The sequence below is a fragment of the Phodopus roborovskii genome, unplaced genomic scaffold (assembly GCF_943737965.1).
Source record: "Phodopus roborovskii unplaced genomic scaffold, PHOROB, whole genome shotgun sequence".
In the NCBI taxonomy this organism is placed as follows: domain Eukaryota; kingdom Metazoa; phylum Chordata; class Mammalia; order Rodentia; family Cricetidae; genus Phodopus; species Phodopus roborovskii.
The window spans coordinates 8,458,035-8,483,921 of record NW_026126558.1 but is presented as its reverse complement, the minus strand read 5'-3'; the positions used below and the strand labels follow the sequence as shown (position 1 = coordinate 8,483,921).

The window sequence follows — 25,887 nt, the reverse complement described above, 5'->3', positions numbered from 1 at the left end:
TCAGCTGCTTGTTCTCATTGGTCACTTCAGCTCTGTGTCCCGGACCCTGCCTCAGTCTCCCTCAACACTTGGGTCTGGTGGCGCCCTGCATATGACGCTTTGGGGTGTTCTCTATAGGCTTGGTTCTGGAGAGCTGATCCAGGGGCCAGCGTCATTGGGGCGCCCTCACACCCATGGGGCCAGTGGAGCTGTGGGAATGGGCCTGCTGTCTGCAGCATTGGCTGTGCTCTGCTCCTGTGGCCTTTGGCTCTTGCTGCATGCTGCTGCAGCCCCTCTGGTGCTGGCGCTCTGCTCTCTGGGTGACACTGGTTCTTCTTTTCCTGTTTCAGGCATGAGCCATGAGCCCAAGTCCCCTTCAGTAGGGATGCTTTCCACGGCGACCAGGACCACCGCCACCGTCAACCCCCTCACCCCCTCACCACTCAATGGCGCCCTGGTACCCACCGGTAGCCCGGCCACCAGCAGTACGCTGTCGGCCCAGGCCGCGCCATCCTCCAGCTTTGCTGCCGCACTGCGCAAGCTCGCCAAACAGGCAGAGGAGCCCAGAGGTAAGAGGCACCAGGCCACCAGCTCATGAGATGCCCCTGCCTGCCCGCAAGTGCATCTCTCTGGCTGGCATGGCCACAGGAGACAGCTGTCTGTGCAGCCTATAGTGCATTGCATGTCCCCCACTGCTGCCACCACCACATCCACGCAGGGCTAGCCTGGGTGCTGCTATACCCTGCTTCACTGTGCCTTCCTTTCTGCCTGCCTCCTTAGCTTCAGTGGCCACTGTAGGCGCTCATTGATGGTTAAATGGACTTGCTGTGGGGAAGGCCTGTGGTGGATTCCGAGAGTAGCTGTGCCCTGAAGCCCTGCCTCACTCTAGGGGTATCCTTTTGCCCGATTATTTGACCTAATTAGTGCCAGCTCTGTGTCCCCTCAATCCCTGGTCTGGAAAAGGGCATGGGGTTTCTGGTATAGCCAACCCCACCATAGCCAATATCCTTGTAGCTCTTCCTTGTAATAGGGTGGGTACATCCCCTAGAGGGACCAGAGATATGTCTTCTGAAGCCTCCTGAGCTGGGGCTGCTGCGTTGCTTCGGGCACAGGCTGACTCTTCCCGAATTTAATCTTGTTGACACACAAGGCTCTCTTCAGGGCCCCTTGGCTCTGGTTTTGGGGCACTTGTGCCCTGTGATGATATGCTGGTCAGGGACTGCCAGTGGCACAGATAGGTCAGTTTATGCCTGTACATTTGAGCCCTTTGGATTCTGGCACCTCCGGGACTCACTGCTCAGAGGCAGGTAGCCAAAGCATGGGAACCCAGGTGCAGTCTGCTTTGTCTCAAAATCACAAGGCCAGAATCCTGGGAATGCTGTGGGAGCCATCAGTGGCCTTGCCTACACTCAGGCTTCTTGCAGAGGAATGCATGAAGTTATACTCTGGATGTGTAGGCCAGGGTCTCCTGATTTCCCAGTCTTTGACCTGGGTACTAGCCAGAGCATGAGGGAAGGTGGTTCACCTCCACCCATTGCAGGCCTCTCTGTCTCTACCCAGTGAGGAAGGCTGTTGGCAAGGACCATACCTGGGCCAGCCCACCTATGTTGGGTGTTAGCCTGGCTCTGGTGAATCTGAGGAGGAAGCTAACCATATTTGCTGTCATGGGCTGCCCCAGAATCCAGCGTGCGTAATCCTAGGGCCAGTTGGCAGGCCAAATGCCAGAGGCTGTGGGCTTCAGTGAATGGAAATATGGTAGATGGTGGACAACAGGTGCAGTGTCCACCGGACCTGCCCTCTCTTGGCTGTGACCTGGGCACCTGGTGCCTAGGAACTTTGTGCCACATTGGGACAGGGTAGATGGGGCTGGCAGTGCTGCTGGCTAAGGCTTGTGCCTGCTGGCTTGTCTCCTGAGTCTTCCCCATGTGTAGAGGGAACCTCAGGCTTGGTGTGCTTGGTGTCTATGGACTTGTAGTAGTGTGTAGCTGTCCCCTTCTGTATTATTCCAGAACATTGTTTTTTGTGTGTCCCCAGCCCCTAGCCTGCTCTGATAGTGCCAGACTGGGTTCATGCATCTGCCATGTAGTCCCTGCCCCAGCTCTGCCATTCTTTAACCCCACTATGCAGGACATCCATCCTTCCCGTGCTGATCACACGGGAAGGCTGCAGGTGGGGCACTTGCCCTCGCTGGGTCCAACCCCTGACATCTCACTGTGGCTCTGCCCTCTCCAGCTCTCCATCCTCTGTCCCTGTCACTGGGAGAGGAAGCTGAGTTTGAAGATTGAGGACACTGGTCTTAGGTAGTCCCAGGCTTGTGTTCTGAGAATACCACAAGACAGGCATCTGAGCTGCCTAGCTTGACAGCCTGTGGTGGCTCTCTACCCACACCAGCAGCGGAAGGATCTTGTGTGGAGGGGAGAGTTGGGTTTCCAGAGCTGGTGCTGTTGTCTTTGCAGGGGCTTGCTCTGTGTCGTCCCTCCAAGCTCTGCCCCATGCCCACCCTTCCCGGAAAACACTGTTGTATTTTTAGCCATCTGACCATGCTTGCCTAGGCTTCCGTGGCTGATGTCTGTCTTCATCGTGTCTCGAGGGTACAGTTTAAAAATTCAATCCAGACAACATCGCAATCAGCATACCATCTCATTTGCTCTGCCCCGAGAGAAAGGCAGGAGGAGAGAAAAGAGAAGTCAGCCCCTCCCAAGTCCTCCATGTGGGGGTATCACAGGGTGTGGGCTCAGTCACATGCAGCTGAGCTGGGTGGGAGCCCTAGCTTAACTCTTCAGTTAAGGGAAGACCAAGGTTTATCAGGCTGGATCCACCTAGCCAGGTCCAGTGCACATCTTGACACCTTTAATGTCCAATGTCCTCAGTCTCTAAATTTAGGGACACCTAGGCGGATTTAGAGAGCCATTGCAGTTTTCCACTGCTGAGGTTCTCTTGGCCTGGCCAGGCCTAGGCAGCTACAGGTCCACTAATCTCCGGCCTCCCTGTGGTGCCAAGTATGGGCTTCCTAGGAGGGAGGAGGACACAGAGAGCACTGGTTTCTGGAAGGAGCATTAGGCTGTGGGCTGGACTCCTGGGTCTATCCTGCCCTAGCTACTTAAGCTGCTCCCATCACTGTAGACCCCGAAAGATGTCCCCAGGCTGCTCAGCAGGTTCTGAAGTGCTCCCATCCGTGTGTTGTGACAGTTCTAGCTCCTCAGCTGTACAGGATGGGATTCATCCTCTCAGAGTGGCATTGCCCTACCCCCACCAGAGGCTCTTCACTGCAAATCTCATCTCCTAGTGTTGGGCACGCCTGCCAGCCCTGTCCACCTTGCAGCTGTGTGTGTGTGTGTGTGTGTGTGTGTGTGTGTTAGTGGATAAGAGGTGTATCCTGAAAGCCTGTGGGAACGCATACCTGGAGCCATGTCTCAAGCCACCAGCCTGGCCCCATAGACAGTAGAGGTACCCTAGGCAAAGTCTGTCTGGCCTCTATATGGAGAGCAAGCTGTAGAGCCCCAGTCATTGCCCCCACCTGTGAGGGGTAAAGCTGGGTACTGCCAGGCAGGGCCCAAGCTGTGTGACAATCTGCTCATCTCCCATAGGGCCCTGGTGCCGTCTGCTGAGGGGGTGGGGCTGCAATGGGAGCCCACATGTCCTTAGTTGATTGTCGGGAGGCCCACACAGCACTCAGAGCTGTGTGTGCCCTCGGTTCCAGGACACCTGGGCCTTGGGCCCCCCTCTTTCCCTGGAAGCACATGTGGGAAAGGTCATTTGTGTACCCACTAGTTGCTGCGTTGTCACCTGTGGTGAACAGACTGACAAGGGTAGGCTGCAGTGTTCCAGCTTCTGATTAGATATCCACAGTGCTCTGAGCCTTCTGGTAGTTCTTGCTGCCTGTCCAACTTGTCATGGCCCTTGTAACCCAGGGGTTACCATGGGTAGTAGATGAAATCCATATTCAGTCCCAGAAGAGGCAGAGGCTGGGGACCTCCCTCTGTTGAGCCCAGGTAGCTCCCACCTGCTTACATGCCTGCTACAGGGTGGGCTGGGTGGAGGCAACACACCCTATGTGCATCTCCTTGGAAATCTGCCTCTTTCAAAGAAAACAAAACAAATGGCCTGCCTGGCATGCCTGCCTGCCTGCCTGTCAGTCTGCGGCTGGCAGGGTGGAGGCGTCTCCGAGGGTGTCTGGAGCCCCATCTGTCTGTGGCTCAGGTGTGAACAGTGGGGCTAGCAGTTGTGCAAGAGACCAGGAAGGGCAGGAAAACCATCAAAAGAGTCAGTCCATAGCCACAGTTGGCCCAGAGGTGGCAGGAGGCAAGCAGGCTGATGCCGGATGACAGCCTGTCTCCTCCCCTCCCCAAGCCCCTCTGCTGTCTACCCTTCCTCTCTTTCTACACCACCTCCTCCACTCTGAAGTGCTCTAACATAGTGGCCCTGGGGCGGAGCCCAACCCAAGGGACTCTTGCTGGCTCCTGACCTCTGTTCTTCCGGGACTGGTGCTGTAAGTCATGTTCTTTGCCTGTCAAGTAGCCCTGCAAAGTGTGCCTCTGAGATCACAGCATTTTCCTGATTGTTGCCTTGGGTTTAATGGCTAGTCCTGGGTACAGCTGGGCACCAAGGCCACCCAGCCCCAGGTCTGTGACATGTATGAAGACCTGCTGGCAGAACAGGAGGAGAGGCCTATCCAGCAGCATATGGCCATGTGGTTCTGTTTGGCTGTCTCGCCTCAAAACTGCAGGTCATGGCTGATGCCATCTCTAGTGTTTGCTGCCGCGTGCCTGGGTGTTTGTACCACACAGGAGCCTGTGGGGGCTCCCGAGGGCTTCCCTGCCTGGTGCTTGTCACTGTGCCTTTGATCCCAGGTACTTTGCTGCCAGCACTCACGCATGAAAATGCATATACATATTCAGGAAGAGGGACCGTGCAGTTGGTTCTTAGCAGTTGTCTGTACGTACGGTTCTGCTCAGATCTATACTAGCTGGCCAGGGTTGCTAAGCTCTTGCCTTTGGGGTCTCAGCTGTTAATAACCTGCGCTGCCCGTGGGGGTCTCGGTCTGATCTGTGGGATCAGGCGGCAAAGGCGATGCAGGCACTGTCGTTTGCCTCTTCATCTGTAGGCTGTCTTCAGCTCTCTGACCCACTCCACCATTCCAGCTGAATAGTGTCAGTTAATTACAGCGATGGCGGACCTGCCTGCTCCAGCAGCACAGCGAGAGCACAGGGCCGGGAGCCAGGCGCCAGCCTCACTAATTGGCAGCGCCTTGTGAGGTATTGATCCCAAGGCTCTCGCTGGTGAGCGCTGGCCTCCCACCTCCAATGGGATTAGGCTGCTAATTGTCCATGGCCAGCCTCATCCTCTCTGAGCCAGCCCTATGCCAGACGCTGCTCTGCACTAGTCCTCTGCCTGCCTATGCTAGGATGGGGTGGAGCAGGGTGGGGCCCAGCTGAGCTGGCTGTCTTGGGGGTTCCTCCCATACACACTGGGCCACAAAGGGCATGGGAGGTAGGTCCCTGTTTACTGGCCTGAGGCATTCTGAGAAGGGTCACTTCCACCTACCTATCCTCAACCATGGTGCAGCTCCTGTAGGTAGACAGCCTGTGCTGGTGGCCTTCTGTGTGGAAGTGTTAACTGTTTCCACTACAGCATGCAGATAGCATGTTCCCTGCTCCCGTGTTAGTGTCTATACAATGTGAGGTAGCTACTATCCACACAGCTGTTGGGTAGGCCCAGGCTACTGTCCTTTGGCTGAGGAATTGGTGACTAGTCCTCCTTGGTGAGGGTCAGCAACTTGAGGTATGGATGCAGCATGAGGGGCCAAGGAATCCCAGGGCCTGTGAAGCTGTACGTGCGGGTGAATGGATGCAGGGATGGAGCAGACATGGCTAAGGGTTGCATACCCGTTTCTTTGGAGGTTGTGAAAATATTCTCAAATTGATGGTGGTGATGAGTACAGTCTAGCTTCGCTGAAGGGCTCTGCCTTTCATCTCCGGGTTCAAAAGATTAAGGCAGGAGGATTGCCATGAGTCCAGACTACCCAGGGCTCCAGAGTGAGATCCTATCTTTTTTTTTTAAGGAGGGACAGAAGTTGCCAGGGAGATAATTCAGTCAGTAAAACACTTGTGAACACAAGTGTGAGCCCTGGAACATACATTTTAAAAGCCAGGCATGGGGTCTCATACTCCTACTCTCAGCACTGGGAAGTGAGGACACACAAAGGCCTAGGGCTCTCTGGCCATTCTGTCTAGTCTGACAAGTGAGCTCCAGCCAATGAGAGAGCCTGTCTTAAAAACAAAGTAAGCTCCTGAGGAATCCACCTAACGTTGTAGTTTGGCCATTGAGTGCACATTTGCACACATGTGCCCCTACACACAAACATTTGCAAAAACAGACATCATTTAAGATTACATTATACTATACTATTGGTCTCCTGGGAAGGGTAATGGCAAACCCGAGAAGATTGCTGTTTTAGGAGATTTATAGTTCCTAAAAATAATTGAAAGTGATTGAGTTTTTAAGCCTGGGATAGGGAGAGGTGTGAAGAAGAGGACCAGGCTAGCTAGGACTATGTTGTAGTAAGACTCTGTCTGAAAAGTCGGCCCCTGCCTTCCTATGTCTCTGAGCAAGGTGACGTATCCCACTGTGTGTGCTTGGTTTGGCTCCTGCTCCTGGTGGCTTCTCATGAGTGGCTGAGGGCCTTGTCAGGAGCATTCCATTTTAGAACTGACCAGGCTGGGACTTGGTGTAGCCTGTGGCTGCAGGTACAATTCATATCAGACTTTCTCAATGCTCACGGTTGACAAGAACCCTCATTTTTGGACACATACCTGGGTTGGCATTGCAGCCCTAGGGTGTTGCTGTCTGCCTCTTAAAAGACAGCAGGATTTCTCAGCTGCACAGAGGGGTGCCCATCTTGCTGGATCCAGAGAGATTTAGGATGTCAAGCCCTCCCCTGACTCATGAATGGTAGGGTAGCTAGCTTGTCTCCAATGTCCTCAGGGTCAGTCCCCATGCCTGGCTGCACCACCCCTGTGGCTTGCTGGCTGCAGATTCTAGCAGCTGACCTAAGCCAGTGTGTCTCTAAGCCTTTTTTCCCTGGGCTGTCACTGTGGCAGAGTTTGCCCCGCCCAGCCATAGGGCAGGGACTACAGAGTTCTTATCTTAGGGCATAGGCAGTGGGTTTGTTGCCCATCTTGAGAACTGGGGGTTCCTTCCTTAGGCTATGGCCCTCGGGCCTCATTGCCCACCTGGGTTAGGCCCTGTTAGGCATGAGAACAAGAGGGCTGGCTGCTTGGCTGGAACTATTAGGGGGAGGTTCTCCATACCTCTGTACATGAGCTCTTTCTGCAAATGGCAGGATTGCCCCAGGGAAGAGGGCCATGTCAGCTGGCATGGAGCAAGGCTCTATTCCAACATCAGCATTGGCCATTTGACTGAGGTCATCCCCAACTATCATACCCTAGTAGAACTGACACCCCAAGAACTAAGCTGCAAGCACACACATCAGCCTCCTTTCTTTTGCTGCTGGATAAGGGGTTTTGCTTCTTTCTGGGATGGAAATATTCTGCTCACTCGGTATGGTGGCTATGCTGAAGCACATTGGCATGGTTTTAAAATAGTGAATTACATCTCAGATTTTTATATTTAAAAATAGCTGTCCACCTCCAGTCCTAAGAAGCAGAATGACAGGGAGGCCAGCAAAGCTGCCCAGTGCTTAAGCAAACCAAACTGCTGGCCACACCTGGCCTCTGCTTCCCACTCTCCTTGGGTGCAGAGAGCCATACTGAGTGGCTAGTGTTAACTTGGTTCTGAGCCCATGCAGGATAGGTGTGGGTCATACCCTGTCTGGCCACCCTGGGGCTTCACTCCCAGTGAAGAGTTCTGGAATTGCAGACGTGTGGGTACCGTGGGCAGGGTGGCAGTGATAACAGCTCCTGAGCTTCTGTATTCTCTTTCCACAGGGTCTTCACTGAGCAGCGAATCGTCCCCAGTGTCCTCCCCAGCTACCAACCACAGCTCTCCAGCTAGCACGCCCAAGAGAGTGCCCATGGGTCCCATCATTGTCCCCCCTGGGGGTCACAGTGTCCCCAGCACTCCTCCTGTGGTCACTATTGCCCCCACCAAAACCGTCAATGGAGTCTGGAGAAGTGAGAGCCGCCAGGTGAGTGGCTCAGTTCAGAGAAACAGACGTAATGGGGGCAGGGGATGTTCCTGAAGGGAGTTGGCTTCTATCTACAGCTCTGTCAGGAACTTGAGGTTGTGGACAAAGTAGGCCCCTCACCCTGGTCCTCAGACTCTTGTGCAAGGTGGGCTTGACATGTACCCAGTACTGGAAGATGCTAGGATTAAGGTAATCCTAACATCAGGCTTGTGACAGTACCACAGACACATTTTTTTTGGTCTAGGAAGGCAGAGGGGAGGGGGAGGGGCTGGTGAGACCTGCTCCTTTGCTTTTAGATGGTATGTCCTCTGGTGGCCTTGACCTTACGGGTCTGTAAAGACATATTTAGTCAGAGGCACCAGGCTGAGGCATGAGTGGCAGTCTATGACACCATAAAGTGCCTAAGGTGGTATGCCTTGGATAAACAATAGCTGTCACTGCTTTGGGGGAGTAGGGATAAGTGTGTAGGCCAACTGACAGCCCTGATCCCAGCGTGAGGGGTCTTGAGCATCTGCAGCCCCCTCCCCCCCCAGCTGGCCACATACTAAGCGACTGGACCGGAGGAGCCACTGCCTGGAGCTTCCCCTTTACTCTGCTGGGCCTCCCACCCGCCTGGCGCCCAGAGGGGCCTGGCTAATTAAGAACCGCTGTCAGCTGTGGCTTTCCCTGGATTCTCCAGCCCGATTCCCAGAGGGATTGTACTGCTAGGAAGTACTAATTAAACCACAAAGATGGAGGGGGAGGGGAAGAGAGCACCTCTTCCCCAGCTGGGCCGGGGCAGGATAGGCATCTGCCCCACCGGTCTGCTGGGTGTCCCTGGTCCTCAGGAAAGTGCCCCAGAGCATCTGGCAGACCCTTGAAAGAAGCTTGGGGCCAGCTTTGGTAAGAAGCCTGTCAGAATCTGTCCCTGAATTTCGGCTTGGCTCAAAGCAACCTAGAACCATCCTATTCTGATTTAAGAGCAGTCAGAGAAGTTGTCACCATGATCTCCCTATCTGGACTCCTCCCAGAGCTTAGCCTTGACTTCAGAGGAGTCAGGTGATATAACCCTCCATACAGCTTCCCTTCCCTGCACGCCTGGCTTGCCCGGTGGCCAGCTGGCTCTGGGTCCGCTCCTGAGAGTTTGTAGGAGGTTACTTTTTGTTCCAGCTTTGAGCTGGAGCCTCCACTGATTGGAGCCCCTGGCCCAAGTCCAAGACACCCCATGTGTGCCTGCCTATCCCCTGTCCCTGTGCCTCTGCCTCGTGACTCCTCTGCCTGGAGCCTGTCACTGTCCTCAGAGGGTCCTTACCGCTTCAGAAACATTTAGTAACCCAGAGAAGGGCCGTGATGGCTCCGCTTCAGCAGTTCACGCTGCAGTTAATGAGACCTGTGTGCCACCAGGGAGGGTGACAAGCGCGCGAGGTGGATGAGCAGATGATGCTCAGAGCTCAGCAGAGAGCTTAATCCTTTCCAGGAGGGCGGGGATGCGGCTCTCCCTGCAGTGTGGCCATGAGTCACTAGGAGCTCTGGAGGCTGTATCCACTGTTGGAAGTCAAGGGGGTGGTGGCTCTGGGGCCCTTCTCAGGGGGTGACCAGGCAGTGGAAGCCACATGAGGAGAGATGAAATGAAAAACGGTCTATTTTGAAGCTAACAGGCATGTCCTACTTGCCCAACTGTGGAGACCTTGCTCTAATCACTGGAGAATGACAGTCCCCTCCTCCCCCAGCCACTGCCTTTCATGGATGCAGCTGTGTTAAGCAGCTCTACAGATGTGTCTGTCTGCCTCAGCCGCTGGCATGCAATGCCTTGGGACAGCCACCAAGCCTGGTCTTTTCCTTCCCTCATGGACCGTGCAGTACCCTAGCTCCTGGCTGACTATTTCCCTGGTGTCTGACTCAAGTTCAGCTGGGCCCTGGTCTGAGCAAAATGGCCATTCTCCTAGTCTCCTTGTTTGTCCTGGTGTGGGTGGCATGTGTGCCCCCCACCTTTATGGTAATGTGTGAATGCTCCTTCTGAGAAGGGCAGGTCAGAGGTCATGAACTCGTGAGGACCCCACCGGGAACTGAGACAGCCTGCTGCTATACTCTGGGAAGGAAACAGATGTTGCTGCTCATTAAAAATTCAATCAGCAGCCTGTCTCCCTCAATTAATTGTGGCTGTCTGTCTGTGGGGAGCAGGGGGGCTTGTGTTAGGCTGTGTGAGAATGGAGCCAAAAGGTGCTATGGTAACCTGCCCTCTCAGTTCACACACAGAGGCTTAGTTGGTGATACAACAGTAACCTCTCTCCTCATGGCTTTACAGGTGCTTCAGTGACCATCACCCTCAGTGCTAGATGACTTGGGGGTGCCATCACTGTCTTGGCTAAGAAGACATTAGTCCAGGAAGAGCTGGCAGGCCTGTCTCCAGGGACTGTCAGTGTTGCTATGCTAGGGTAGTACTATGTGCCTAACAGTCGCACCACAGATTCAGCAAGTGTTAGCCAGAGGGCCTTGTATCCCTCATGAGTACTGCTGGCTACTCCTGCTGGCCTCTCAGGGAAGGGCCTGAGATCGGTGCCGGGTCTCTACAAGTTAGTGTCATCAGAGTTTCTAGCCTTCAGTGTCTCCGGGTGTCTCTGTCCTTCCTGTATTCCCATTGGTGCCTCTCTGCTTGATGGAGGTTTCCTTCCTAGTCAAAGGTAGGCAGGGCCCCCTCGGTCTGGTTCCTCCAGGTTGGATGCTATTGTGGCTGTGTGTACAGGACACCTGTGAGGCTGGATCTCCCCAGGCCCTGGTGTTACTGCCACCTCTCACTTTGTGCGCGGCGCCTGGGGCTCCACAGCCTAAATGTATGCAAGAGTGTCCCCAGTGTCCAGGATAGCTGCTAGCGTAGCTAGCTAGCATCTTGGGAGGTGTGTGTGCTATGATCCCGTGACTACCCCATGTGGGATCGGTTGTGGGAAGCAGTGCCGGTCTGCTCTTGGGAGGCCACACCTTCCTTACCCCATGCCCTCTCCCTAAACACTGCTTTTGTGACACCACCCCACCACCACCCCCCGGTAAAGAAAACATTAGAGGAAGGATGTTTCTAGAATATAAGCTAAAGGCATTTCTGTGGACTTGGCTGGCTCCCCATGCCCTAATGCTGCGTCTTCTTCCCACAGGACTCTGCTTCACGAGGCAGCAGCAGTGGTCGGGAGCGCCTGCTTGTGGAACCTCCTCTAGCCCAGGAGAAGGCAGCAGGCCCAGCCATCCCCTCCCATCTGCTCAGCACCCCCTACCCCTTTGGCCTCTCCCCCAGCTCAGTTGTACAAGACTCCCGCTTCCAACCACTCAAGTAAGTGCCAGGCTAGGGAGGACTCGGAGTGGCTCCAGGCAGGCCTGGAGTTCGCACCAGCTGATGTAGGGTGCTGTTGTTAACCTCTGGCTTACTCTGCTCTGAAGTCATTGGCCCCTTCCAAGCTTGTGATCCACTCCATGCTGATACTTAACACTTCCCCTAACCACATTTAAACCCTCCCTCTGGGTCTGGAGACACAGAGCTCCTTTAGCAGCTGTGTTCACTGGTTGGGACTTAAAGTCTGAGAGCCAGGCAGCTGCCCACCTGTGTATTCTGGCCCAGAGCTGCACCTCAATTTGGAGAGACAGGACCTGGGCCTGATGGGAGGTGGAGTGGCAGGAGCAGCCTTGAACTGTTGGGAAGTGGATCCTTCACTCACCTACCTTTTGTCCCATAGCCTCCAGCGGCCTGTGCATCACGTGGTGCCCCCCAGCACAGTGACTGATGACTACCTGAGAAGCTTCCGGCCCTACCACACTGCTGAGGACCTACGTATGTCCTCCCTGCCTCCACTAGGCCTGGACCCAGCCACCGCTGCTGCCTACTACCACCCCAGCTACTTGGCCCCACACCCATTCCCCCACCCGGCCTTCAGGTAAGGCATCCCACACACACTGTCCACAGCGAGACCGAACCTCTCAGGTTGGGTGTTCCCAGGGCCTGAGGCCTGACACTCAAAGGAGTCTTTAGTCTTTGTCCATCCCACTAGCTTTCCCCAGATCCCAGCTGAGTTTAGTCCAAGCGTATCTGCCGGCCCTTAGTTGAGTGGCGGTGGATGAGCCTGCAGCCAGTAAGCACTAACAGTGCATGGTGTGAATGTGGACAGTGACAGAGACCCTGGTGAGAGTCGGGCGGTGTACTGTTCAACAGAGGCCTCTGCTTGGCAGCCGGTCTGCCCTTCTTGCCCACCTACCCAGATCTAGGAGGTCCTTGGTGCTGATGTGGTTGGTTCCTAGTGGCTTCTCACCATGGACCTGCCCTTTGCCTGCAGTTTCTTTTGAGCTGAGCCTGCTTAAGCAGTAGGTTCACCTAGCAGGGAAGCACAAGCATCTGTCCACCTGTCTGGGTCTTAGCCTGTTTCCTGTGGTGCTAGGAATTCAGTGCAGAGCTTTGCATCTGCTAGGCAAGCTTATCGTTTGTGGCTGTGATCTTGGCACACACCAGCCCCATTTTGTCTCTACAGGATGGATGACTCCTACTGCCTGTCAGCCTTAAGGTCTCCATTCTACCCCATCCCCACCCCCGGTTCCCTGCCTCCACTGCACCCATCGGCTATGCACCTGCATCTCTCTGGGGTCCGCTACCCACCTGAGCTCTCGCACTCATCTCTGGCAGCGCTGCACTCGGAACGGATGTCCAGCCTCAGTGCAGAGAGGTAGGCTGTGCCTTCAGGCAAAGGGACAACAATAGAGCATGCTTCGGTCCCTCAACAGGGCTTGGCTCAGAGGCACTGTGTGTGTGCGGGGGCTCTCCGTGTGGGGGGGGAGAGGAGGAAGGTTTTGCATATGGCTGGCCCCACTGTGAGCTGGGGCATGGACCTGCCCCTTCTGTACATTCCTTCAGCATGCTGCCCTCCCTCTGCTTGTCCCCCAGACTACAGATGGATGAAGAGCTGCGCAGGGAGAGAGAGCGCGAGCGGGAACGCGAGCGGGAAGCTGACCGAGAAAGGGAGAAGGAGCGAGAGCGGGAGCAACGGGAAAAGGAGCGGGAGAAGGAGCTGGAGCGAGAACGGGAGAAGGAACGGGAGCGGGAGCTGGAGCGCCAGCGTGAGCAGCGGGCGAGGGAGAAGGACCTGCTGGCTGCCAAGGCGCTGGAGCCCACCTTCCTGCCTGTGGCTGAGCTGCATGGACTCCGGGGCCATGCCACTGAGGAGCGGCCCAAGCCCTCAGAGCAGCTCACCCCAACCCGAGCAGGTACCTCAGCTGAGCTTTGTGGGGGGCAAGACTGCCTGGCCTGTGAGGGCTACTGTCCCATTGCAGCTAGCAAAACACTGAGCACCAGAATGGGAAGATGTGTGCCATGGTACCCATGGAACCCAAGATGCTCCTAAAAAATGGGAGGAGTAATTGGCCAAAGCATTAGGGAGGATGTCACTGCTTTTGGAACCTTGGTTTATCTCTATCTTTTGCTATGCTGTTGGTGGAGGCCAGAGCCACACAAGTTAGGCCAGCACTACACCACTGAAATAACCCAGATCTGACCTTGTTTTTTGTTTAGCTTTTTTTTAATTCAAGGTTGTATACCATAGCTAGACCATATGTGTTCAAGGCTAGCCTGGAACTCAGGTTCACCTCAAGTTCACAGCAGTCGTCCTGTGTCAGCCTCCCAAGTGTAGGGAATATAGACATAAGCCATCCCAACCTTGTTACGAATGTAATTTATTTCATTAAAATCCCTGTAGTTGAGCTGCTAACCAAGTGTTCTGAGGCAGCCACACACACCATGTCTTCTCTCACTGAGAACGAGGCATGTTTCCTGAAAGCTCTATAAGACCCCTTCAGTCATAGGCTTTGAGAAGGGGTGAGGGTGCTGATACCTTCCAGTGACAGTGTTTTCTCCCACAGAGAAGCTGAAGGATGTGGGCTTGCAGGCACCCAAGCCTATGCAGCATCCGCTGCACCCAGTGCCTGCCCCACACCATACCGTGCCCAGCCTTATCTCCAGCCATGGCATCTTCTCTCTACCGGGAAACAGTGCCGCCACAGCGCTGCTGATCCAGCGCACCAATGAGGAAGAGAAGTGGCTGGCACGACAGCGACGGCTGCGGCAAGAGAAGGAAGACCGCCAGTCCCAGGTGTCCGAGTTCCGGCAGCAGGTGCTAGAGCAGCACCTGGACCTGGGCCGGGCCCCAGTGCCCGTAGAGGTGGAACACAGGCCTGAGAGCACCAGGTGGGTCCCAAGTGGGGCTTCAGAGGTCAGGGAGGAAGGGAGAGGGAGTCTGTCTGTCTGTGCTCTCCTACCCCTGCTATTAGCCCATCCCGTGTCCTGCACTTCAACTTTCTATACCACTCCAGCCCTCAGCATCTCTGTTCTAGTCTGGACACAGGTACCTTACCAACATAAGTCTCAGCCACTCTTAACTCCCTGTCCTCCATGTTGAAAAGGGACAGCAATTGGAAGTATCCAAGATGCCAAGCCCTGGCCCTCCACACCTTACACAACTGGAAGGAGGCCACTCTGAGGCCACACTAGTCTTAAACACTCTGCTCTGACTGTTTAGCACTGCCTAGTCAAGCCTGAGTGCTCTGGCTCACCGGCCATCTTTACTTGGGCACCACCACATCATGCAGGTATCAGCCTGGTCCCACTTGCTGCCACTGCTACAGGCATGTGGAGGGGCAGGGCTGTGTGCCCTTAGCTAGGAACTCTTCCTTTCTTGGCTCTCACACAGCATGTGGTGTGTTTGTTTATCCCTTTACTTTACTGAAGGGGAGCTCAGTGCTGCACTCTGCCTCTCAGGCTTGCGTGGGCAGCAGTGAGGAGTGGCCTTAGTAGCTGTGTTAAATGGCTGCCAAGCCAGTCAGGGAAGACCCTGGGAGCCTAGCCATAGCCCATTGGGCCCTCCTCCAGAGGCGTTGCTCTTGGTCATTCGGGCAGCATGGGTCTAAACAGCCCATGTCAGCCCCAAAGAAGTGCTAAGCTTTGGGAGAGCCCTTGAAGCTGCTCTTTGTAGGTTGACTCTCGTTAAGGTGCATCAAAGACTCTTTAAATTCTTAAAAGATTTTTGACAATTTCATGAGTGCTGTTTTCACATTTTTTACACCCCTCCCAACTCTTGTGCCTCTTCTATAATTATTGTTGATAACACCTATAGATACAGCAACCCGTTTTGTGTTGCTCTTATGTATGTGTTTAGGGCGGATCACTTGGGATTGGATAATTTACCAGGTTGCTTGTCCCTAGAGATTTCTTCCTCTCGAAGCAGCCATTGATTGCTTGTAGCTCTTCCTATAGTGTTAGGGCCTTGTAAGAGCTCCCCTGTGTTGGCATGTCAGCTAGTGTTGTCAGTATTGCAAGTCTTGTTTAGGTGACAGCTCCCCTGTCTTGTGTTGACAGCACTGCCTACCAGAGGTCCTGGAACTTTGACTTGTAGTCAAGGTGTGGGAGTTGCATTGTAGACTACCAATCAGGACTGGGTCCCCCAAAGTCACTTTGTTCTGTGTTTTGACTAGTTGCATATCTCAGTAGTAGCCTGCTGTAAAAAGAAGCTAGCAGGTGCTTGATGGTGTCATGGAAGGCACAGTGCAGGGGAGTGAGATTCCTGGATAGACTGACCAAGAGAGTGTGTGGTTGACTTTCACATACCTGTTGAGGCAAGCTGCTTGTCTCCTGGACTGCTGGAAGGTCCTTTAGACATCACTGCTGCAGTTCTAACAGGGACCACAGGGGGGCAGCAGCACAACCACCATTCCTGTGGGAAGTCCCTGGGCTAGGTGAACACCCAAAGCTAGTGCCCTGGGTCACCCATCCTTAGCCTGCCCTCCCACCCGTGCTACATAGATCTTGAGGAAGGGCTGTGATAGCAAAGTTTCACCTCCAGAAAGAAATGGCTCTACTGGGGATGAGCAAGATGAACTCTCCTCATAGGAATTGGTACTCACAGGAAGTCTGGTGTAAGCCCAGCAAGCCATCCTGAGTATGCTGTGGGAGGCTGGTAAGCAGGTCTCTCCCATCGCTGATGACTGAGTATGTTCTCTCCAGGCCAGGACCAAACCGTCATGACCAGAGCAGCCGCGAACCCCCACAGCACTTTGGTGGACCACCACCCCTCATCTCACCCAAGCCCCAGCACCATACTGTGCCCACAGCCCTCTGGAACCCAGTGTCTTTGATGGACAATGCCCTGGAGACAAGGCGGGCTGAGAGCCACTCCCTGCATAGCCACCCAACTGCTTTTGAGCCTAGCCGTCCGGCTCCCGTGCCATTGGTAAAAGTGGAGCGTGTCTACTGCACGGAGAAGACAGAGGAGCCCCGGAAGCGTGAGGCCACACCATTGGACAAATACCAGCCACCACCAAGAGAGACAGGAAGTCTGGAACCTCAGGCCTTTCCCCATGGACCTGGGCCTTTCCTTGCTGAACTTGAGAAATCAACACAGACCATCTTGGGCCAGCAACGGCCCTCTCTTTCCCAGGCAACCTCCTTTGGGGAGCTCAGTGGGCCCCTGAAGCCAGGCTCACCCTTTTGCCACCCCACACCAAGGGGCCCTGACCCAGCGTACATCTATGATGAGTTTCTTCAGCAACGCCGGAGACTGGTCAGCAAGTTGGACCTGGAGGAACGCAGGCGGCGTGAAGCTCAGGAGAAAGGTCTGGCTTTCTGAGTGGGTTCCATCCTGCCTGGGAATGGGAGTTTATTGGGACAGGAGATCCCAGTGCCAGTTGCTTGCCTTTATCCTCCCACTCAAGCCTCCAGTGCAGTTTTTAAAAATTGGATCAGGTAGCGGTGTCAGACTTCTGAATCTGATACCTGCAGGACCCCCTGTCTGTCCTGCTGTGAGGCACATTATCCCAAAATGGCAAGTCACAGCCTGTGACAAGAGAGTGCTGCAGATAGACGTTACTGATAAGTGATGGGTAAAGGCTAATCAGATGTCTTTAAATATTAATAGTGTGACATTAATAGAGAAAAGCCCAACAGGGCTTTACACACAGGGCTGGCGACAGTTGCTGGTATGTGCACCAGGGAATAAGGGACAGCAGGCACTGTTCCTGCCCCCAAAAGTGGAGGGGACAGCTCCCCAAGTCCCAAGAAGATTAGGAGAGCCAGCAGGGGCTGTAGCTATAGCACAGAGCTGATGGGGGTGACTGGCTGGAGCTTTTCTATCAATTCACTTTGAAAAGGAATATGGGGGCTCTGTAGTTTTCAGTTGCCTTCCCATGAGACTCAACAACAGGAACAGGGACATTGGGCCTTTGTCAGGAATGCTTCGTTTTTCAGCCTAGGAAAGGTCCCGATTCTCTGTGAGTCTCAAGGAAGCTGGGTACTTGCCATCCCCAGGTAGCTGCAGGTGTCCAAGCAGACTGGAAGAAAGCAGGCCCTCTTAGCAAGGGTCCTCATGGGTGCCAGCAGGCCAAGCTCAGTGTTCTCACTCCCATGCTCTCAAGTGCACATGTCCATGGTGTGAATGGACATCCTGGGTTCTGAGCCTGGCTTAATGCACCCATTTCTGCCATCAGGGTACTATTACGACCTCGATGAGTCTTACGACGAGAGTGATGAGGAGGAAGTCAGAGCACACCTCCGCTGTGTGGCTGAGCAGCCACCCCTCAAACTGGATACATCCTCTGAGGTAACAAGGCCCTCCTCTACTCACTCCGGCATGCTCTGGGCTGGCTAGATTGTTGGTCCCCACTTTGGGCCTGGCTCCCACTTTAGGCCGCAAGACTCCTGGGGCAGTTAAAGCATACCACCGACAGTGGCTTGACACTCATTTGTTTTCTCTCCCAATCTAGAAGCTAGAGTTTTTGCAACTTTTTGGCTTGACCACCCAACAGCAGAAGGAGGAGCTGGTCGCACAGAAGCGCAGGAAGCGGAGGCGGATGCTGAGAGAGAGAAGTCCATCACCACCAGCCATTCAGAGCAAGCGGCAGACGCCTTCCCCTAGGCTGGCTCTGTCCACCCGCTACAGCCCCGACGAGATGAACAACAGCCCTAATTTCGAGGAGAAGAGGAAGTTCTTGACCTTCTTCAACCTGACGCACATTAGTGCAGAGAAGAGGAAAGGTATGGCCTTGCTCTGGCCTAGGGGCTCCTGGGTAGCATGGGCTAACAAGTGGCCTCTCTGCTCTGGCAGGCCCATCCCATGGTATTTCTGTCACACTTTGCTCTAGCATATGTCCTGTTTGGATGTGAAGACTGATGTGCCTGTATGTACAACCAATGCCCGTCAAGTCCTTCCTCCATCCTCTTGCACTGGGGGGGGGGGGGGGGGTTCTTTGAGCAGAGTACTTCTAGGGCTTTTGCTAGGGCTGAGAAGAGGCGTTCCCTCCTATTGTAGAATGTTGAGGGTTTGCATATCACAGACCCTTCCCCTTGGTGACACCAGTGAGCTCTATGGAGCACTGTTTTTGATGATAGGAGACCTTGAAAGCAAGCCATATGGGTGGCCTGTGGATACCAAGCCCGGCCAATTCACAGTAAGCACACAACTTGCCCAGAAAGGTGCTTCCAGATCAGTCAGTCTGCTGTCCTAGGGCCATGTTGGAGAAGAGACTTGGAACTGGAATACATGGCACAGAAGACACGGTGTGGCCACAGGATGCTGAGGCTTCCTTGATTGGCTCACCACCGTCATTGGCTAAAGCGTTGATATATACAGCCATTCTCCTGTATGCCTCGGTTGGGCCCCTTAAGGGCACTGGCCTCTTCCAGAAAGAGTCCCAGGAAAACAGTGCCTCTGCATCTTCAGTTGATTTGACATGCTTCTTTATTGGAGATGGCAGCTTCTTTTCCGTTTTTTAACAAGTGTGGTGGAGGTCTCACTTTCCCAGCAAGGGTTAGTGATGGGCCGACTGCCAGCACAAGCCCTTGGACTCATGCCTAGTTGTTTGCAAGCCCGACTTTTCACCTGGCTTCATGTCTAAAGGACGCCGTCAGCACTAAAGCCTCTTAAGTTTCAGAGTTGGCAGGAAGAGCCTCCTAGACGGGCATCTGTGGCATGGAACACTGTAGGGTCTGCTCTTCTTTGCGGAAAGCGGCTGTGACCCTGGGCAGGGATCATGCTCCCTGGTCTCGGGTGGTGCCCTTGTGTTGGAGCCACTACTGGTCTTCAAATCAAATTATCTGCTAAGAAGGAAGTCACCATGGAAGCCCCCAGGCAGCTGCTGCTCGTGGCTATAGATGTGGCTGCCTGAAGTGTGTGAGCCATGCAGAGAAAAGAGTCTGCTGCTATCACCTGCTTCTTCCTGTCTGCACAGCCAGCCATGGTACTTGCCTTCGGTGCCTCTTGGTGTAAAGAGCTTGTACTTGCCAATCACGGTGGCCAGATCCTGCCTTTCCTCCCTCTCAGAAGTACTGCTAACCTCGGGCTACTTTCCTCACAGACAAAGAGAGGCTTGTTGAAATGCTCCGTGCCATGAAGCAGAGGGCACTGTCCGCAGCAGCGGCAGACTCAGTGACAAACTCCTCGAGGGACAGTCCTACCAACTCCCTGAGTGGTAAGGGAAGGACACCCAGTCCTCAAGCTTCTTGTAGCTTGCGCCACAGGGTTAGAATGGCACTCAAAAAGTCTTGTCTTCGTGGTGAATTTGACCTACTGGAAACGGGGCTTCTCTCCATTCCTCTTCTGTGGTCTGCCACCATCCTGGTTGAGCAGGGCCTTAGGACACAATGCAGATTAGAAGGTGGGCATGAAGTTCAGGGGAGGGCGCTGACTTCCATGGAGCTGCCCATCAGCTGCAGGCAGTAGCTGTCATCCCCCAGAGGATGGGCCCGAAACTCCTGGAGTGCTGTCTCCAGGGGAGGTTGTGCTGCAGACCCTGCCTGGCTCTCCAAACTCCAGACACCTGCTCTTACTCTTCCCTGCTGCTCTCCAGCTGAAGAAAGCTGAAGCGTTGGGGCCCTGCCTCTTGCTGTCTCTTCACCTGCTCTTCCCAAGTTGGATGGAGTTACTCCCACCTTCTCAGCGTTCCCTACTATTCTCTCTCCCAACCTGTCTTCTGGGAACTGTTCACAGTTGGACTTGCTGCTAAACATGCTACTCTTCACACTCTAGCCTCTTGCAGTGTTAACATAGGGTGCTCGCGCTGGGTCTTTCTTTCTGTGGATGTAAGCTCTAGAGATGAACAGGGTCCTTGTGCCTGTTTTCCCACAGCTTGTAACCTTTCTTTCCCTCATTTCCTGTCTCTTAAAGAACCAGCCACACAGCCAGCTCCTCTGGAGACAGACCAACCTGCCGGGGTCCCTGCCTCCTTGTCAGATGTCCCTAAGGCCATGGAGACTGGGAGACTGGAACAGCTCCGGCCCCAGGAGCTCTTGAGGGTCCAGGAGCCAGCTCCTACCAGCGGTGAGAAGGCCAGGCTGAGTGAGGCCCCTGGGGGCAAGAAGAGCCTGAGCATGCTTCATTATCTCCGGGGCGCTGCGCCCAAGGACATTCCTGTGCCGTTGTCCCACAGCATTAACGGGAAGAACAAGCCTTGGGAACCTTTCATGGCAGAAGAGTTTGCACATCAGTTCCATGAGTCAGTACTGCAGTCGACACAGAAGGCTTTGCAGAAGCATAAAGGTAACAGGCCACACACCCCTTGTCACCTGTTAGTAGCGCTTAGGTGACACAGGCCATTCACATATTAATAGTACCTCTCAAACCTTAATGCCTGTGAATCACTTAGAGGTCTCCCTGGACATGGGAGGGGTGAGGGCTTAGCCTCTTTCACACTTGTAGCAGGACCTAGTGCACCTGCTCAAGAACCACACACCTTAGTTAGCAAATGGCAGTTCAGTTAGGTCTACATCTGTGGCCTTTCCAACACCCACGTAAACTCACATGGAGCTCGCTCTCTCTGGTTCATTGCCAAGGTATTGTGTGCCCACCCCCACCCCCCCAGAGCCCGGTGATTGTGGGGACAGCAACTTTCCTGCCCGCACCCCCAGTGTGAAAAGTCCAGTCTTCATGCTCTCCAGTCCATATTTAAGGACTTCACACCAAGGCAAGTGTGTGTCACTAAGCTGACTCTGCTGCTGGGGCCTAGTAAGCAAAGGCAAGAGTTCAGGTGGCTGGTTAGAGGCAGAGGCAGCATTCCTGAAGCTCAATGGCCAGCCAGACTAAACAAAACAAGAGAGCAATAGAGGAAGAAAACCAGTGTTGACCTATGGCCTCATGCCAACTCACCTGTGAGGAAAAGCCCCCAGGAGAGACGTGCTAACTGGGTCTTTGTGAGTTTATTGGAAAGATGGTGCTTTGGCCAGAAGCAGCAAATGGCTCCTGCTCCTTAGGATGGACAGGCTCTTTGAAGTGGCATCTAAGGGACATATTACTGAATAGTTTTCAGATGAAACACCAGTGAGGCTGAGCCACCTCCTGCTAAGACAGTCCCTGCCCTACTCAAGGAACACCTCTGCCCTCATGAAGGAGGTTGTACTTACAAAGTTATAGATGTGCCCGTGTGATTGGAACTGTTACATGTTTGCCTCCATGGGTAACTTTCAGTTGAGCCCCTGCCCTTCAAGACCCTCACTTTCTCCTCCCCAGGGAACTCAGCTGTGCTGTCTGCAGAGCAGAACCACAAGGTCGACACGTCGGTCCACTACAACATTCCTGAGCTGCAGTCCTCCAGCCGGCTCCCCTTGCCCCAACACAATGGACAACAGGAGCTGCCAGCTGGGAGGAAGGGCCCCGCTATGCAGGAGGTGGACCAGGACTCTGAGGAGGACAATGAAGATGATAGTGAAGAAGACACTGAGGAGGCCCCCAGGCGCCAGTGGCAAGGGATTGAGGCAATCTTTGAAGCTTACCAGGAACACATAGAAGGTAGGGGATACAGGGGAGGGGATGATTAGCAAGTCTGATCCTTTGGGATCCATGCTTGAGTGGGACTGAGACATTGATTTTCTTGCAGGCAACTCTATGCTATGGCTCCTACCCTAGCCCTGAGGCCCTGCTCAAGGGGGATGGCAGAATGTTGCCTAGTTTGTACACATAGCTGAGTTCTGGGCAGTCCTGATGACCTTGTTTGTGAGCTCACACTGAAGGGAACTTGAACACTTTGCAGCTCACCTTTCTCTAAATTTCCTAGGTGCTTTTCCTGAAACCAGCCTGCGTTACACACCCCAGCACACCCATACATTGCATAGGTGAAGACATAACCTCATACAAAGATGATGCATTGCCATCTCTTGTCTTTTCAGAGCAAAACCTGGAGCGGCAGGTGTTACAGACACAGTGCCGTCGGCTGGAGGCACAGAACTACAGCCTCAGCCTGACTGCAGAACAGCTCTCTCACAGCATGGCGGTAAGGCATGGGGCTTTTTACAGGCACCCCCCATATGTGCTTAAGAAATCAAAGCTTAATGCCAGGCATGGTAGCACATGCTTAATTCCTGGAGACTGGCAGATCTGTGAGTGTGAGGACAGCCTGAGCCATATAGTGAGATTCTATCCTGTTTTAGAGATAAAAAGATTCGTGGGGTGGTGGTGCTGCACGCCTTTAATCCCAGCCCTTGGGAGGCAAAGGCAGGTGGACCTGAGTCTGTAAAACCTGGTTTACAGAGCAAGTTCTAGGACAGCCAAGGCTACAGGCTCTTGTGGCAGTAGGGGAACATGTGCATGGATGGTCAGACTTGGGGTTCAGAGTTTGAGTCAAGGTAGCACACACTGGTTCTTCAGGAGCACAATGTTGCCAGAAGAATGTTCTAGCAATTTCCAGAAGTTGCTCGCACTGGCATATGTACCAGTGGTGTTCTGATGCACATCTTCTCCCCAGGAGCTGCGGAGTCAGAAACAGAAGATGGTATCGGAGCGGGAGAGGCTCCAGGCGGAGCTGGACCACTTACGGAAGTGCCTTGCCTTGCCCACCATGCACTGGCCTAGGGGCTACTTTAAGGGATATCCTAGGTGACGGTTTCCCTTGCACTAGGCTGAACCTATAGCATAGAAATATTATCTATTTTATTACCTTGAATATTTAATATTTTTCACTGGGAGGTTTGAAGCTTACGAATTGAGAACGTGCCATGCAAGAAGCGAAGAATTCCAGGCTCCAGAGAGGACATCACCTTGACTCCACTGTAATCGAGTCACCTGTCTCAGCTAAGACTCAGTTTCTCTTTCTGATGGCGGTTTATTCCTCCTTCCCCCACATTCTTTTTCTCCAACACTGATGCCCACCATGCATGTGGCTGAAGGAGAGCCAACTGGTAAATGTTTGTGTTGCTGTGCCTCAAGAGCCCAGCTTGCTCTTGCCACGGTCCTGGGAATTAACCTCTTCCTCCCAGGAGGACTAAGACTAACTTGCACTGAGAAGGCTGGGTGTGTACAAGCAAAGGGCTCACTATTGGTCACCTTCCTGCGCCATCGGCAAAGCCACAGGTCCCAGGAGCATGCAAGATAGTCAAGGCTTCTTCTCCCTGGAACAGCTCTTAGAAAAAGAGGCAAACCCACACCCGAAGGTACCTTATTTTCCTTGGGGAAGATGAGTGGAGCTGTCCATAGATAGCCCACCCATTGGATTGCTACCGCTGTGTGTGGCGTTTTCATACAAACATACGTTTTGAGAGAAAAGTCAAAGGTGCTTCAGCCTTGTACTGTGTATATATTAAAAAAAAAAGTTTTGTATGTTTTTATTACTTTAATTATTGTTATAAAAAGCCTGCCATTTTTAATATGTGGTTTGGGGAATTTTGTTTGTTTTTCCTGTTTGGGGGGTTTCCTTTTTTTGTTTTTTTGTTTTTTTTTTTTTTTTTTCCGTTTTTTTCTGGTTAAAAAAAAGACAACCTGCTTTTAGTGTTTGTGCTGCTGCTGGTCAGGACATTAAAATGCTCAAGTTTTAGAAAGTAGAAGAGCTCACCTGTGTGGCATCTCCTCCCCCTTCCCCACCCAGGGCTGAGGGGCACCTGGGGCTAGGCTCTGTTCAGATCATTAAGTGGCCCACATGCAGCTGTGGGAGCTGAGCTCCAACAGGCATAGCTGTGGCAGAGGCCTCAGTACTGGGGAAACTTTCCCAGTTTCAACTCAGTTGGGTTGACCAACTTGAAAGAGAACCTCTTCCTGCCAGAGCTTGTGGCTATCATTCCATGAGGATGGGGAGAGGAAGCTGAAGCTGAGCCTACCCACCCTTGGCCACCAGGCTTAATGGCTGTACAGAACAGCTTGCTGGCAGTCCCCCTGCCAAGAATCTTCTAGTCATTAGCAAACTCAGTACTGTCAGCAGTCAACAAGTACCTCCCTTGGCATGGGAGCAACAGGAAAGTGGCGTGCTAAGACCTCTCTGCCCTGTAGCCAGTCGGAGATGGTGTGCAGGTGAGCAGAGGCTGCATGCCCTGGGACAAAGTGTTACCCAAGTTCCCAATTAAATGCTGCTTGCGCTCACGCCTTAGTGTTTAGTGTTCCTGTCCCAGGCTAACCTCCACTGATGACTGGAAGCTTTTGCTAATCTGCTTGGTAATGGCTTTGGGAAAAGTAGGCCCCATAACTTAAGGCGCACACACACAGCCCCTCCGATTATCTCATAGGAATTCCCCTGGCTGAGTATGTGACCCAATGCAAGAGATAACTTCCCAGGTTGGCCTGGGGCACAAGCTGAGCCACTGACCTGGCAATGCCTATGTCCCTTCCAAACGCCCTTGCCTGCCTGTGGAGCCCTTAATTATTCCCATGCTCACAAGTGACATGACAATCAGAATCAGGTACAAGCCAGTAAGGTGGCAGGCAAGTGTGCCACTCATACCACACGTGGTTCTCCTATCCCCAGTCTGAGACACTGATGAAGCTGAACACACACAGCACGCCCTTCCAGGTACCACATAGTCCCCACAGGTCTTCCAACCTTTCCCGCTACAGATCTGCTCAAGGATGGACTGTAAAACCAGTATGTACATGCAAATTCCAATTCTTGACTGTGTCTTCCCACTTCACCTCTGAGGGATAGTTGTCATCTGTCCTGGCTGGAAATTCACCAAGCTTGTGATGGATAGTTCAGTGTTTAGATCTCATGGCTCCATGTTTGATTAGGTCTTTAAAAGGTTCATATCACTAGAGCCAAACTGGTAAGACCTGCCATCATCTCAGGTGAGTGACTAAGAAAGGACTGTCAACACTTCAGAACATGGTACCTTAAAGACACAACTAGTACCACCACACCAGATTGTACTGCTATGATACCCAGTTCACAGGGAGAGCTGCCCTAACAGTGGGGACTTGTAACCTTGCTCACAGCACTGCCAAATCTCAGTTAAACTGAACTGCAAACTAGATGCCTCCCACCCCTGCCCTCAGATGTCCAGGACCCAGCATGGAGATGGCCCGCACAGCAGGCTCAGCACCTCTGAGGTGTGCGTTAGCCACTTAGCAGCAGTCTGTGCTCTTTCAAGTACTCAAGCTTTGACTTCACTACTTGCCGTAGCCTATCCCCACTGTCCGATCCAGTGCTTAACTTCAACCCTAGAGGCTGGCTGCCTTGACCCAAGGAGGCATCTCACTGGTTTTGTACTTGTGTGTGTGCTCTACACCTCACTGCTAGGGCAGCGGACCCAGGCAGGAGGGAGGACGGGTGCCTCGGTCACTCTGGGGGCAGTTTAGATGCTGTGAAATTAAACCCGTTCTAAGTGTACTTGTTTGAATTAACTGTATTGTAATATTATTTGTTGAATGTAGTAATTAGGTATTTATGAATATATTGCTGTAATTTCTGACATCCCAAAAATAAAATCTTCCTAAATCATGTTAAGAGGAAAATCTTTATATTAGCACTACCTCCCACCCCCATCCCCCAGTTCTCAACTACATATAGCTTTCACAGGTCAA

The 25,887-nt window shown here is 53.3% G+C and overlaps 1 protein-coding gene across 3 annotated transcripts in view; it reads left to right on the top strand.

Annotated features, from left to right (window-relative positions):
• The window catches only part of Gse1 (Gse1 coiled-coil protein), a 340,737-nt gene extending 314,933 nt beyond the window's left edge, over positions 1–25,804 (top strand). Inside the window, exons 3-17 of one of the 3 annotated variants that reach the window (XM_051201578.1) lie at positions 330–548; positions 7,926–8,125; positions 11,251–11,423; positions 11,824–12,021; positions 12,610–12,801; positions 13,020–13,339; positions 13,991–14,315; positions 16,128–16,735; positions 17,606–17,718; positions 17,882–18,152; positions 19,472–19,585; positions 20,281–20,652; positions 21,619–21,897; positions 22,275–22,378; positions 22,850–25,804. In XM_051201578.1, coding sequence (XP_051057535.1) covers positions 330–548; positions 7,926–8,125; positions 11,251–11,423; positions 11,824–12,021; positions 12,610–12,801; positions 13,020–13,339; positions 13,991–14,315; positions 16,128–16,735; positions 17,606–17,718; positions 17,882–18,152; positions 19,472–19,585; positions 20,281–20,652; positions 21,619–21,897; positions 22,275–22,378; positions 22,850–22,984 — 3,623 coding nt within the window. In that variant the 3' untranslated portion in view covers positions 22,985–25,804. The remainder of the gene's footprint in view (positions 1–329; positions 549–7,925; positions 8,126–11,250; positions 11,424–11,823; positions 12,022–12,609; positions 12,802–13,019; positions 13,340–13,990; positions 14,316–16,127; positions 16,736–17,605; positions 17,719–17,881; positions 18,153–19,471; positions 19,586–20,280; positions 20,653–21,618; positions 21,898–22,274; positions 22,379–22,849) is intronic. The other 2 variants (XM_051201581.1, XM_051201579.1) reach the window with 2 other exon arrangements.
• Positions 25,805–25,887: the final 83 nt, after the last annotated feature.